At 54.3% G+C, this 13,731-nt stretch overlaps 3 protein-coding genes across 3 annotated transcripts; 2 read left to right on the top strand and 1 right to left on the bottom strand.

Annotated features, from left to right (window-relative positions):
• Positions 1-221: 221 nt before the first annotated feature.
• COCSUDRAFT_56378 (hypothetical protein) lies at positions 222-3,108 on the top strand (the record flags this gene model as incomplete). Its single annotated transcript, XM_005646423.1, has 11 exons — positions 222-275; positions 367-462; positions 559-877; positions 1,010-1,220; positions 1,358-1,575; positions 1,692-1,737; positions 1,850-1,886; positions 2,073-2,261; positions 2,424-2,543; positions 2,655-2,702; positions 2,899-3,108. 11 exons carry the CDS (start codon positions 222-224, stop codon positions 3,106-3,108), a joined length of 1,548 nt encoding a protein of 515 aa, XP_005646480.1.
• A 72-nt stretch (positions 3,109-3,180) lies between these two features.
• COCSUDRAFT_47995 (L-aspartate oxidase) lies at positions 3,181-7,384 on the bottom strand (the record flags this gene model as incomplete). Its single annotated transcript, XM_005646422.1, has 10 exons — positions 3,181-4,086; positions 4,296-4,459; positions 4,582-4,801; positions 4,999-5,131; positions 5,243-5,356; positions 5,488-5,708; positions 5,933-6,043; positions 6,298-6,550; positions 7,040-7,303; positions 7,338-7,384. 10 exons carry the CDS (start codon positions 7,382-7,384, stop codon positions 3,751-3,753), a joined length of 1,863 nt encoding a protein of 620 aa, XP_005646479.1. The 3' UTR covers positions 3,181-3,750.
• A 589-nt stretch (positions 7,385-7,973) lies between these two features.
• On the top strand, positions 7,974-13,231 carry COCSUDRAFT_56376 (kinase-like protein; the record flags this gene model as incomplete). Its single annotated transcript, XM_005646421.1, has 15 exons — positions 7,974-8,033; positions 8,374-8,497; positions 8,809-8,987; positions 9,363-9,476; positions 9,650-9,733; positions 10,203-10,320; positions 10,459-10,569; positions 10,671-10,837; positions 11,006-11,101; positions 11,302-11,406; positions 11,619-11,789; positions 11,940-12,119; positions 12,328-12,411; positions 12,602-12,736; positions 12,986-13,231. 15 exons carry the CDS (start codon positions 7,974-7,976, stop codon positions 13,229-13,231), a joined length of 1,974 nt encoding a protein of 657 aa, XP_005646478.1.
• Positions 13,232-13,731: the final 500 nt, after the last annotated feature.

Below are 13,731 nucleotides of genomic sequence, written 5' to 3'. Positions count from 1 at the left end.
ACTGACGTTGGTCATGTGCAGGTTTGGAGGAAGTCCATGCTCCACAATTGCTTCTTGTCTGTGTTTGGGTTATTTTGAGTTTATTGAGATACCTTTCTTTCAGTATTTTGTGTCAGACATGCGATAGGTGCTGCTTTCATATTGGGGTTTCCTTGGAAAGAGGCGCATGGACTAGAAGCGGTTCGTTTATTTTGGTTACACACCTTACTCAACAGAGAAAGATGGGCAAGGATGATGATCTGGACTTCAAGAGCTGGAAAATCAAGCAGCTTCAGGTTTGGGAAATCGCTGCATGCCAATGCCACAGTCCTCCCTTTCGATAGCTGAAAAATCTTAGATATGTAAGTGGTCTTCCATTTAATGCAGGAATATATCAAGGATAACGGAGGCGATGATGAGGATTGCGATGAGAAACAAGACCTTATCGACAGAGCCATCGAGCTGAGGGACAAGAAGAGAGAGGTGTGTGTGAACAATACGAAACGCTAGCTGCAACATCTCTCAACCTTGTCTCACACTGCTTGTTCAAGGAATGAGCGAGCCACCCTGTGCTTTCAGAAGGAGAAAGAGAAGAAGAAGGAAAAAGAGAAGCCGGCCTTGCCCACAGACCGCAACTACCCGGCCCCATCATATGGAGGAGCACCCAGCGCACCCCCCTTCAACCCTCAATATGGTGCTCCGGCCCCCTACAATGGAGCCCCATCCCCATATGGCGGAGCACCGCCGCCATACGGTGGGGCACCGCCACCGTACGGGGGACCACCCCCGCCGCAGTACGGTGGAGAATACTGGACAGATTACGGGGCCCCACCGCCGTATGGAGGCCCTTTACCATACGGGGGACCTCCACAGGGGCCGTACGGTGGCCCTCCTCAAGGTCAGTTCCTACATGTGTGTGCCAACTATTCCTGCTTTTTGCCCAAGAATAACAATGTCCCTTCATGGGCAAAAGTGAACCAATTTACAGCTCTGAAATTAATAGGATCGACTTTGCTGCTGTGCCTGGCAGGGCAATGGGGCGGGCCACCACCGCAGGGGGAATATGGGGCCTACGGGCAGGGTCCACCAGGCCCGTACGGTGGCCCACCGCAGGGAGGATACGGGGGACCGCCTCCCCTACAGGACGGCTACGGAGCGCCGCCTCCACAGCAGCCGGGCTACGGAGAGCCGCCCGCCCAGCAGGGCCGCAAGAGAGCCCTCATCTGCGCCTGCAATTATGCGTACGTGACTCATCAGTGCCCAATCATATCCTGGCACTGAACACCTGGTGTCCATCATGCCAGTCCAACCAGCATCCTTGCTGGAAGACGCCCAACTTCATCTTATGGTGTGCTCAGAGGCATCATTGGTGGTGCAGGGGGACTGACAACGCACTCAACGGCTGCATCAACGACGCCAAGTGCATGCAGTACCTGCTGAAGACCCGCTTCGGCTTCAAGGAGGAGGACATCACGATGCTGACCGACGACCAGAACGACCCTGCCAAGTGGCCCACCGGCAACAACATGCGCGCGCATATGCGGCGGCTGGTCGGCGACGCGCAGACCGGCGACTCCCTCATCTTCCACTTCTCAGGTGACTCTCACTCCAGCTGCATTCAAGTCTGCTGTGAAAGGTCTTGAAGCTACCATGGCTTCAATTGAAGCACCTCGTTTGCGTTGTGGATGTTTATGTGGCGTTGTGCTGTGCAGGGCATGGATCACAGACTGCTGACTGGTCAGGGGACGAAGATGACGGGTGGGCTTTCTCTTTAATCATTTCCTTGGCAAGATCACCTGCTGCAGAAATTTCAGATCACAGCTTTATGTTGCAGTGTCCTTGAGGCTGCTGAGTCCGGTTGTTGCCGCAGGTACAACGAGACTCTGTGCCCCTGCGATTTCAAGCAAGTGCGTCACTCAGTCCCTCAGCTGTATTTGCAGGACCTCGGTGATGAAAGACTACCGCACGATGTGCAGCCTGCTCCGGCCCAAACCTGTGGTGTTCCTCGCCGGAATCCTTACTTCAGTACATGGAGCAACATGTCTTTATGAGCAGCAAAAGTGTCGTTAATACGGCAACATGTTTGCCTGCAGGGGGGCCAGATTGTGGATGATGAGTTGAATCAGCTGCTGGTCAACCCGCTGCGTCCGGGTGTGCGGCTGCACGCCATCATAGACGCCTGCCACTCCGGCTCGGTGCTTGACATGGAGTACAGGGCAGAGTTCCACAATGGCATGCCCGTGTGGACCAATGAGTTCTCAAAGCGGCCCTCAATCTACAAGGTGCACTCATGGCTAGTTTTACCCCTTCCTCTTTCTCTGATACCTGCCTCACAGAGACTGGCATTTGGGCCACGTTACTAGGAGGGAATTGAACGTGGCGCATCTTCATCGCCGGTGAAGGGTTGATGCAGATGCGCTGACAGTTGTTTGATCGGGTTGCAGGGCACAGCTGGTGGTGAGGCTTTCCAGTTTGGGGCTGCAAGGGACAGCCAGACTGCCGCCGACACCTCGCAGCTGTCTGGCAATGTCTCAACTGGCGCAGCCACCTTCGCTTTCATCCAGGTGATCATTTGGGACATTGTTGTATGTCTTGATAGCCGTGTGCTGTCCATGGAAGGAATCAGATCAGAACACCATCTAAACTGCTTCTGATGTGTGGGCTCATGTGCGCAGGCCATAGAGCGGGTTGGCACACACATCTCATACGGCCGTCTCCTGGATGTGAGCACCCACCTTCCATGCCTTGAGAGTCCTAAGTTAGTTTGCTACCTGCTTGCACCGTGTTTAGATGATGGGTCTGAGCCTGGGCTGGAATTCTGCTCACATGTGATCTGATGACGCACCTTGTGTTGGCAGGAAAAGCTTGTGATTCTGATAACAATATTATCGATAATTTGATTGGCCTGTGGCTGTACAGGAGATGAACCGCACATTGGGGGACATGGGTCATGGTGGGGGCGCGGGGAGTGGGCAGCCTCTGAGTGACCCCTTTCAAATGGGTGGTCTGCTGGGCTCTCTGCTTGGGCAGGGCCTGGGCATGGTGGGGGGTGGGCAGCAGTACAGCAATCAGACACCCGTGCTCTCCTCCAACTCAGCCTTTGACATCAACCGGCAGCTCTCCATCTGATGAGGCTCTCAGATCAGAGTGCAGCAACATCTGTGCGCAGATGGGAGATCTGATGTGAAGAGTGGCAGCATTAACACTTACTGATCTTACAGCCAGTGCACATTTTCCAAACCTGCCTCAGGCTTCGCAGGAGTATAGCAGTGTTTAGCTTGTTTCCTTCATGCTTGAAATAAGTCTAGCACAACAGCATGTTTATTCGTTGAAAATTGATGTCCAAACTTGTTGCAACATTATGAACCCTGGGGCCATCACTTGCATAGCAATGCTTTAATCAAAATATGAACTCAGCTGAATGCAGAAAATATCAAGAGGCCTTCATGCCACACATATGCCATACCAAAACCTCTTCACGCATGAGATGCAACTGATGCAGACTGTTTCCAAAACGAAGCCTATCTCTACTGCAAGTGGCTCTGTCAGACCACAATTATTGTACACGCTTCATGCCTGCCTGGGCAAGAAACCTTTCTCTCCTCACATTCTGGGCTCTGGCATGAAGCCACATCATGCTGACCTTGTAATGATAACACAGATTGCGATAAGTCCTTCTGGGCTGCATTGTCTGCATGCACGGCTTCTCAGGCTGCAATGGTTGCTTCTGCGCAGCGCTGCCTGCACGCCTGGCTCTCCAGGCAAGCATAATTACTCCACATCCTCCTTCTGAGATTTCAGAGCGACCTCGCGCGAGCGTGCCCGCTCGATCAGGCCGCCGCCGGTCTTTTTGCCGAGGCTGCCGCTACGCAGGGGCACGCCGTTGCCGACCAGCTGTGGCGGGGCCGGCTTGCTGGCGGACAGGTTGCTGCCGCCGATGCGCGTGGTGCGCGGCAGCTTCAGCCCCGGGCCGGGGTGGTCCAGGACCAGGTGACCGCCGCGCGACTCCTGGCGCTGCAGGGCCGACATTAGGATCAGCTCGCCCACAGCCATCAGGTTCCGCAGCTCCACCAGCTCTGTAGATGTGCCATAGCTCTGCCACATTGCCTGCGCACGGTCGAATTTACGTGTCAAGATTAAAATTGGTATGTGCTTCAGCGCTTGCAAGGTGACCGCTAGCAACAGATATTCAAGGACTCGCATGCAAGATGTCACAGACGGCAGCAATTGCCAAGAAATTGCAGGAACAATAAGGTGTGGGTGACAGGAATAACACAGTAACACAGTAACACAATAAAATGGTAAATATGTCTCACCTGAACGTCGAAATGCATGCCCGCCAGCTGTTGGAGTGCCTCCTTCATGTCTGCGCGCCTGCGCACTATTCCGGCCGCACTCCACATCACTGCTGTGAGCTCGGCGCGCTTTGCAGCCACCCACTCATTGTTCGACACTGAAAGCCGCCTCGGTGCCGAGAGGCCTGCGCCAAATATGCACCTTGTTGAGGCTTGTTACGAGCATGACATGACATACCATGGGGCAAACAGCGAAAGCCATGTCTCCCGGAGGAAAACCCAGCAAAGCAAGGGCCGAAGCAGGCACCTGTGAACTCCGGGCACTGAGAAGCACGGGTCATGGCTTGACCGGCGTCGCGCAGTGTTCCCTCTGCATGGGCAAGGCTGGGCAGCACAGCGCGCTCTGCAAATACCAGCCCCTCCAGCAGCGAGTTGGAGGCCAGGCGGTTCGCCCCGTGCAGGCCCGTGCAGGAAACCTCGCCGCAGGCAAATAGCCCTGCCACGTTGGTCTCACCAGACAGGCCCGTCTGTGAAGAGCATGGCAGCGCGTCAAAAAAGTCTCCAGATAAAAGTCTCCAGGTAGAGCATAATGAGAACATGTTAGTCCACCAAACAAGGCACCCTGGCTCCACACAGTATGGCAGCAAAGGAAGACACCAATCCGTATTTCTGGAGGAGGATGAGGTGGGAGAAGAACAAGGTTGGGGATGAGGTGGCTGCTCACCTGGACACCGCCGCACATGTAATGCTGAGCCGGGGCCACAGGGATGGGCTCCCGGGTGATGTCAATGCCGAAGGTCTTGCACTGGGCCGCAATGTTGGGGAAGTGCGCCAGAATCTCATCAGCGGGCTTGTAGCTGCAGGTGCCACAAAAAGATTATTAATCTTCCTTCCCCAGGAACGTTCACCATAAATAAAGGCAAAAGCCAGCTGGCAGTGTCCTATAAAGTAAAGTTGGGATCAAGCACCTGATGTCCAGCAGCACGTGGCTGTCATTGCGGCTCAGCATCTGATCCTGAATGGCGCGCGCCACAATGTCACGCGGCGCCAGGTCAAGCCGAGAATCATAATCCTCCATAAATCTGCAGCACGTTAGAAATGCCTTTCAAAATCCTAAGCGGACGCATACGTAAGCGTAGAAGAAGAGTCACATCAACATGCAATCATCCACAGCAAGTCAAGCAGAATCACCAAGAGGGAGGGTGACAATTGCCTGTGGCCTGACTGGTTGTACAGGCGGCCTCCCTCGCCGCGCAGGGCCTCAGAGATGAGGAAGGTCCGCCCCTGCGAGGGCTTGCCAGTGACAGCCGACGCGCAGAATGCCGTCGGGTGGAACTGCACAAATTCCATGTTGGCCACCGTCGCCTTCGCGCGATATGCCATTGCCATGCCGTCGCCTGTGGCCACACTCGGGTTTGTGGTGTTGGGGTACACCTGTGTACAAAGGCTCATCAGTAAGCAGCAGCAGCAGCAGCAGATGAAAATGACGATTTGCCTTGAACCCCGGTAAGTCAGTGATCACAAGTGCACACTGTTCATGAATACGGTATTCTCATCAAATCATATCCATAAATCCACACTGTTTGTGGACAATCTTTTCAATGCAGATCCCATAAAAAATCCGCTGCTGCAGTAACGAGGGCTGCATGGGAGCCCACCTGACCAGCGCCGCCGGTGGCAAGCATGGTGACCGGGGCCATGAATCGAATCATGCGCATGGCCTGCTGGTCCAGCACGTCCGCTCCCATGCACACCTTCTGGCCATTCACCTGGACAGCTCAGCCAGAGACATCAGCGCTGTCATCCAGGACACACCTTGAGGGCTTAGAAAATTCCTCCTGCAAGCTGCACAACGCACTAACTTGCGGGAAGCATTGCACAAATCCGTCTCTGCTATGGCATTGAAAACAGTAAACAGCAGGATATTTGGCATTCAAGCATGACACAGCTCTTACACCAAACCTGCAAATGCCACTACAGTATTCTTCAGGCAATCTGTCAAGCCAGGAGGGGCGTCACCCACCTCGGTGTGGACCAGGTCCACAGCGGCGTGGTGCTCAAAGAAGGTGATGTTGCCCTTGGCGGCGGCGGCGGCCAGCAGGGCCCGTTCGATTTCGCGGCCGGTGACGTCGGCTGCGTGCACGATGCGGCGGTGGCTGTGGCCGCCCTCGCGCGTTAGGTGCAGCGCGCCGTTCTCCTTACGCGTGAACTGCGCTCCCAGCTCCACCAGCTCCATCACGCGCATGGGGCCCTCCTTGCACACCACCTCAACCACCCTGCGCCGCCATGTCAGCCCACTTCAGCTGCACCGCATGTAGCGACATTCCACGAAGATGGTGTGAGCCGTCCTGATCAAAGAATGTGGAACATCCTAATCGTTCAAATGACACCAGGAATCTGCAAACCACGCCTGGGCTCAAGCTAGGAGGCATGCTACCGTTGTAAAATGTGATGCATGCGGCGGACGTGGCCAAATGCCATGCGCACGCAAGTGGGAAAGGGATGGGATGGATGAGACGCTCATGCAAAGCGGTGGCATTGGCTCAGAACCAGCAGAGCATGGCTGCATAACTAGGGCAGAGACAAAAGATACCCTGACAGTGCTTAACGCGGTACGACGAGTGTCCAAAGTTACAGCAGCGATTTAAGCCACCACAAAATGGTCAACTATAAGCACTCCACATCGAAACAGCAACGTAAGCAAGCTCACCGGGCACAAAGAGTATGCACTTGTCTTCAAGATACAACAGAGCAGTGGTGCCCACCTGCGGCTGCTGAGGTGGTCTCCTGCGATCATGGTATCCTCGACATGTGCTTCCACGCTGTCGTGCTTGCCCAGGACCGCGCACACGCCTCCCTGGGCGTACTGGGTGCAGCCCTCCTCAGCCTGGGCTTTGGTAACCACAGCCACGCTTCCGTGCTTGGCGACCTTGAGAGCATAGCTCAGCCCGGCGATCCCGCTTCCCAGTACCAGAAAGTCAAAGTTGCGGACGGCAGGCGCGCCTGCAGCTGTCTGGCTGATGGAAAAACTGACCGACGCGCGGGTGCACGTGTTCGCTCTACGAGATCGCGCGCCGCCCGAGGCCCTCGAAAGGCGTGGGCCACGCCATTGGGGCCCAATTCCACGAAGGGAGGCAGCTCTCTGACGCTGGTGTGCGTTGTGACAGCCAGCAGGCTGTGCTTGGCGAGCCAGAGCGACTGAAGTCATACTGCTTACGTGAACACAGAAGGACGCTGGAAGCTAATGGTTCAGTAGGTGCTAAAGCGCAGCGGATACTTCTTATTGTAGACCCACTGACGCTTGCTTGGACTGCATCCACCCTGCATGGCACAACGAAAGTGGGTCAGCTCCTTGGCACTGGGAAAGTGATGAGCAGCAGAAAACAAGCCTGTAAAGAAGGACACGCACCCCCATAGCTCAGAGTACTTTCTGCATCCACACGCAAGAATGTTTTTTGGCAGCTGCCTGTGCTGCTGTGTCAATGTGCGCGCTCACAAACGATTATTGTCCTCTATGAGGTCAAAGAGTCCCCCTCTTCAATTGAATCCACGCTGGCGCGCTGACGTGTGGACGTGAAGCTCGCACGTGAAAGCAGCTGGCGTTCCCTACGCGGTCATGGCTGATCTGCCCTCTCGCGCACACCAGTGGCAGCCGATGAAGTCTTTGCGCATAGTATAATCCTGAAAGAGGCAGTCACGATGGCTGGGGGTCGCCCGATGGCCGCTGAGCTGCGCCCTGGCAACCTAGCCATGCGTCAGGTGCCCATTCCGTTGATGGTTGTGCATCGATGATCAATAGGAGAATCTTTGTGACATCATGCATAAGCTTGCCGATGCGCTTGTCGGTGGTGTGCTTGCTGTGCTGCCTCCTGAGCAGCACAGCATATGGAGATGGCGTCCCTGCTCGGGGCTTTGTTCCCCTGAGGATAAAAGGTGCGACATACTTAGTTTCTTGCTTTGAAATTTCTGGGGTTATAACTAGAATGCCCCCTAATGCCAGCTGCCAAATTTGTGTGGAAAGTAGCCAGGCACTTGCCCCCTACTGGACATGTTCCACTGTGCAGATTACGCGGCAGACCTCTTTGGACCTCCTAATCAGGTGATATCTGCTGTTAAATTCGTTGAGCGCCTTTACGGTGGCGACCTGAGCAACCTCCGCCAGCTGTACCTGAGAAACGTGAACAACCCTTCCCAAAAGGACTGGCAGGGGTTCAATGTCTCTTGTGAGGTTAGCCTCGACTCCTTTGCATCTGGGCTTGGTGTCAAGAATATCTTTTTGCAGCATCAGAACTAGAAATATTAGCCCGCAAATAATTCGTACCCTGAATGCTTAACTACAGGTCCTTGACATCAGTCCAAGCCAGGGAGCCAAGACAATCACTACTGGGTCCAGGGGTGAGAACATACAACGTTCATGACATCCAACACCAGTGTTTATGAAGGCCATTGATTTAGGTTCCCCCCAAAGCTTGCGCACTTTTGTTGCTGTCGTACAAGAACCATATGGTGTGCTTATTTGGATCATGGTCGCCAGGGGACATTGATTCTAACGGTTCCGAGAGCCTCAGCGCCAGCCTGAGTTACTTTACGAGCGTGGACCTCACGTTCAAGATATACTGGACGATTGACAGCTACTTTAAGAGGGCAGAGGGCTTCAACTTCACCCTTTTCATGCAAACCACTCAAAATCGGAATGTTGTACTAAACACGACGGTGAGCAAAGCATCAGGTCTTGCTGTTAATCGTGTTATTTCCTGCTTACATGAGTATTGGCGCACGCATGCGAGTATAAAATCTAAGCCCCCTTTATGTGCCCAGATTGACCAGAACTGGCATCTGACCGAGTGTATATACCCTCAAGCTGCCCCCGTGGTCGCACGCCTCCCCCTTAGCTCCTGCCAGGGCTATACCGTGAACATCCAGGTGACTTGCTTAACTGACACACATGAGTGCTCAGTCATCAGCATTTCAACCTTGATTTCAATCTTTATGTGCCAGTGTTGAGGCCTGAAGGCATGCCTTGAGTGGGCGCCATTGAAGGAGGCGCACCTCTGAGTACAGCATGAGATGTTGTTCACCCTTGTGCAGGTCGCGGGTGTGCGCCTGGCTCCCTTTGTGGTAGAGAAGGAAAATCTGCTCATGTCTGCAATGTTCCATCCGCTGAACGAGAGGCTGTGGATCCATCGGGCGCTTGTGACAAATGTGAGGCTCGTTTGGAAATGGGCCAAAAGTGTCCAGTGGAGCTAGCACAGCCTGTCTTGATAGCAATGGATGCTCGTGTTTTTGATGACGGCTTTGTGTGATGCTGCTTCACTGTATGTTGTTTACAAGCAGAAATGTACACAGCGGTGATCAGGCATTGGGGATGCTTGCAGATCACACAGCAGATGGGTGATGTGGACGTCATCAGCGTGGTAATCCACCTTGTGGCGGCCAATCGCATCGAGGAAGTTATGGAGGTGAGGCCTGTGACTTTCCTTGATGTCTCCCAATGCCTGAAATTGGTCTTTGCATGGATGGCATAGCCTTTGCACAAATTTGTTCAGGTCGGAAGAGAAACACTCCTGGTGAGGTGCATGACAGCTTTGGGTGCATCGGCAGGCCTTCACAGACATGCTTGCATGCGTGTCCTGCAAAGATGGCGCCGCGAGAGCATCCTTCTTTCAAAAATTTGCTGAAGCGGGTGTGAATCTCACGGATGCCATGCTGCTCTCCATACAACACCAGCCAGGTGAGGTCCTAAAAATTTGCAGAGCGATGCGTGCATGTGTAAAAAGCGTGGCCTTGTCTGCAGCTCTGATGAAGAACGGCTTACACCATGTCTGTGTTGGTGCATCTTGGATGCCTTGCAGTGTCTTTCAACTTCATCCAAAGCCGCACTGAGGCACTCTTGTGTCCCACACACCAGGTCTGACTCTTGTGGATCAGGCGACCGCCATAGGCTTTCCGCCCTCAGCCGGCTTTCCTCAGGATGATTACAATGCCCCAATGTCTGCAATCCTTGGCTCTTGTGTCGCTGTGGTCATTGTGGTCACGGCAATCATTGGTACGTCTGCAGATCATGGGCCTTCAAATGACACTGGCACATGCTCATGTCCCTTCAGAATGTCCGCACTGGCAGCAGCCAATATGTCAGCATTCAGCTTTGGGTGAATTGACAGTATGCATTGCTGGATGGCTGCAGGCGCCATCCTTTACTTGCGGCAAAAGCGTGCCAAGGATGCTTTCCCTGCTACAGGCGATGACAAGAGTCAAGACACAGAGTGTGGCCTGACAGGAGTCAAGATATCTGCAGGTGACAACTGTGGAGCCAGATTCCGTAAAGAGGTTCTGGATGGCTTTATTTTGATCTGCCCGAGGTGCAGTTCCGTATATTGACATGTTCTGACTGGACAGGGAGCATGATGGAACCCAGCTCGAGGCGTTCCCTGGTCAGCTCTGTCTGCTCGGAGCTTGACATGAAGAAGTGGTGTCTGCGCAACTCCCTGGATGGAGAGGACATTGAGATATGCTTCAGGAGCGATGGCACGCCACATGAGCTTGGCAGGGGTGGCTTCTGCAAGGTGCCAGAGCCAGAGTCCTAACGTTCTTTCACCCCTGATCATCCCTTTCTTCCCATCCCCGATCCCTGATGCTGATGCTTGCGACCTGTTTCCATGCTGCATCATGCGGCAACGAAAATTAAGCCCGGTGTGAAAGGAACTGATGTTATCACCATATGCTATGAACAGGTGTTGAAGGGGCTGCATGGAGGTGTGAGGGAGGTGGCACTTAAGATGCTGCTGGATGTGGAGGACCCTGAGAAGGAGTTGGCCCGTTTTACTAAGGTCCTTTTCAAATCCCTTTGGAAAATTTTTACGGATTTCAAAAATGGGGTTCAGTGTTATGCTGCCCAGTGTCCACCACCATTAACGCCATGTTGTACAAGATTGCCTGGCTCTACCTGATGTTGCAGTGCTGAGACTGCTGTTGAGTCTGAAGGGGGTGTGGGTTTGAAAGCAGCCCCGGTCTTGGGTGTTTTGCGCAGGAGCTGGACCTTCTCAGGACGCTCAGCTTTGACAGCAACATTGTGCAATTCTACGGCGCCTCCATCATGGAGGGCTGCCCTGTGCTGGTGCTGGAGTGCATGGAGGTGTGGCCCCAGCCTACATCTGCAATATTCCTGTCTGCTTTGCATTATGCCACACTTCAAATTTGCTGCACCACAAAAATGGCAGTGGTGCCAATGTACTGCACAACAATGCTTCCTGGGTCCCATGCGCATGCCTTGCAGTGGCACGTTCAACCCATCAAGACGTTGGGCAGACAGGTTTATCAAACGCTGATTGAGGCACTGGCTTGCAGGGAGGCGATCTGTCCAATGCCATATCCAACGACAGGAGCGGCGACCTGGGCTGGTACAGCAAGGGCCACAAGATTGCCCTGGATGTGGGCAGGGGCCTGTGCTTCCTGCACAGCTGCAGAGTGCGCATCCAGCCCCCCGCACCTCTCCTCTGCAACTCCTTGCTCCGCCTTGTATGTCTTGCAGTGCAGTGACACTGCTGAAATCCCCCCACGCCGTGCTGACTTTTCGGATTGGGACACCTCCATCTCTGCGGCAGGCAGGATAACCTGTTCCCTGTGCAATCATTTCGATTGAAGGTCGTTTTTGTGTGATGGCTGCAGTGCTTGCATGGGGACCTGACGTGCCGGAACATCCTGCTGAACGCGGACTACACAGTCGCCAAGATTGGCGACCTGGGTCTGGCCAAAGTGATGCTGGCCACAATCACAGACGCCAATGCCGGTGGCACCCTCGCGTTCGCCGCGCCTGAGCTGCTGCTCAACATGCGCTGCAACGAGAAGGTCAGCTTTGCCTTGAGTGCGTGGGAAACGGTCCCTTTGGTGTGCAGCACCAAGGAAATCTCCTGCACAACGATGCACAGTGGCCAGTGCCTTGGCTTGAACAAAGAAGGGCAAGGATTGGAAATTATGTTGCAGTAATGTGGGATGTGGGCATCTGGGAAGGGGCAGAAATGCAGTCAATGGAGCATTTGTTCATTTGCTGCTGCAGGCGGACATCTTCTCTTTGGGGGTGGTCCTGTGGAACATCTGCACTCAAGAGGTTCCACTGCGCGGCCATCTTCGACGGCTGCAGGTCTGAGCTTTTCCTGGTCTTCCAGAACCACAAGCTTGGGAGGGCACGCAAATGCCTTTGTGATGGCCAGTCCCCTCATACTTATGGCTACTGTGTATGTGTAGCTGCTTCGTGGGTGTAGCTGCTTCATGGCATAAAAAGTCTGTGAGTTTATACCCAAGAAACCTCTGTGTGTTCTGCATCTGCACAGGTGCCCGAGGAGTGCCCTGAGAGCATAGCAGAGCTGATAGACGAATGCCTGGAGCGGCCTCCAGAGGACAGGCCCTCAGCCAAGGAGGCCTTTGAGATCATCAGGAACAGCATGTCGCCAGACCTTTGCCGCGCAGTGAGACCTGCTCTCTCCCCTTCATGAGTTCCTGCTCTTTCACCAAAACAGGGTCCTTCAGAATTTTCCAATGTCAAATTGTGGTGGCGTTGAAATCCCTTTTGTCGAGGCACGTTCGCTGCTTTTCCCTTTCGCACGTTGATTTCCAGCTTACTGAGCACCAGCTAACAACCGGGCAAGGAGTGTCTGCTTGGCATGTCTAAAGAAGGGTCTAAAAATGGGGACGCATTGCAGGCATGCTGTCGGCAGAGGCCGCCCCGGACGCAGGCGGGGTCAACTCCCAAGCGCAAGGACATGGCGCGGCCGCCAGTTGCGCCGTCCAAGGAGCGCTGCTCCCCGCTGAGTCAGCGCTGGCACTCCGTCTCGGGCTGTTCTCTGTCGCGCCTGGCGCCGCGCGACCTGTGCCCCTCGGCCAATCTCGCGCCGCCAAACCCCTTCCACACCGACTCGGCCAACAGAGACAGCGCGCCGCACGTCAAGGGCACCATTGGATGAGCTCCGACTCAGCCAAGAGGCAGTGTGCTGCTTTAGGTACGATCAGATGAGGTTTGACTCAGAGAAGGGCTGCACGTGAAGGGCACGATTGGATGAATTCGACTGCGAACCCAGGTGCCCAGCCTGCACTTCCCAAAAGAGAGCGCCAGATGATCTTCTGCCGGGTGCCTGGGCGCGCGAAACAGCTCCAGGATCTGATCGGCTTTATAGTGGTCACCAAGCAGCGAAGGAGCTGACGTTGTTGCAGTATATACTCTTAGGCAGCGGCTGGGAGCTGCTGAGGGTCCTGTGTTTGCATTTGTCTGCACATTCTGCGCAAGAGGTTGCACGACATGCAGTGGCTCACCCATTCTTCTTGCTTTGTAGCACCGGCATGTTGACATCTTGGGGGCGTCCCTCATTGGCAAGCAGGTGCTTTTTCTCTTGGCCATATGGCACCAATGATTTCACAAAATGTCTTTACTTGCCTCTATTCTTGAGGGCTCTGCCCCATTTTCTCG

The sequence above is a fragment of the Coccomyxa subellipsoidea genome (genome assembly GCF_000258705.1).
Source record: "Coccomyxa subellipsoidea C-169, whole genome shotgun sequence".
Classification (NCBI taxonomy): domain Eukaryota; kingdom Viridiplantae; phylum Chlorophyta; class Trebouxiophyceae; family Coccomyxaceae; genus Coccomyxa; species Coccomyxa subellipsoidea.
Note: the sequence above shows the minus strand (reverse complement) of the source record. Positions and strands in the feature narration are given on the sequence as shown.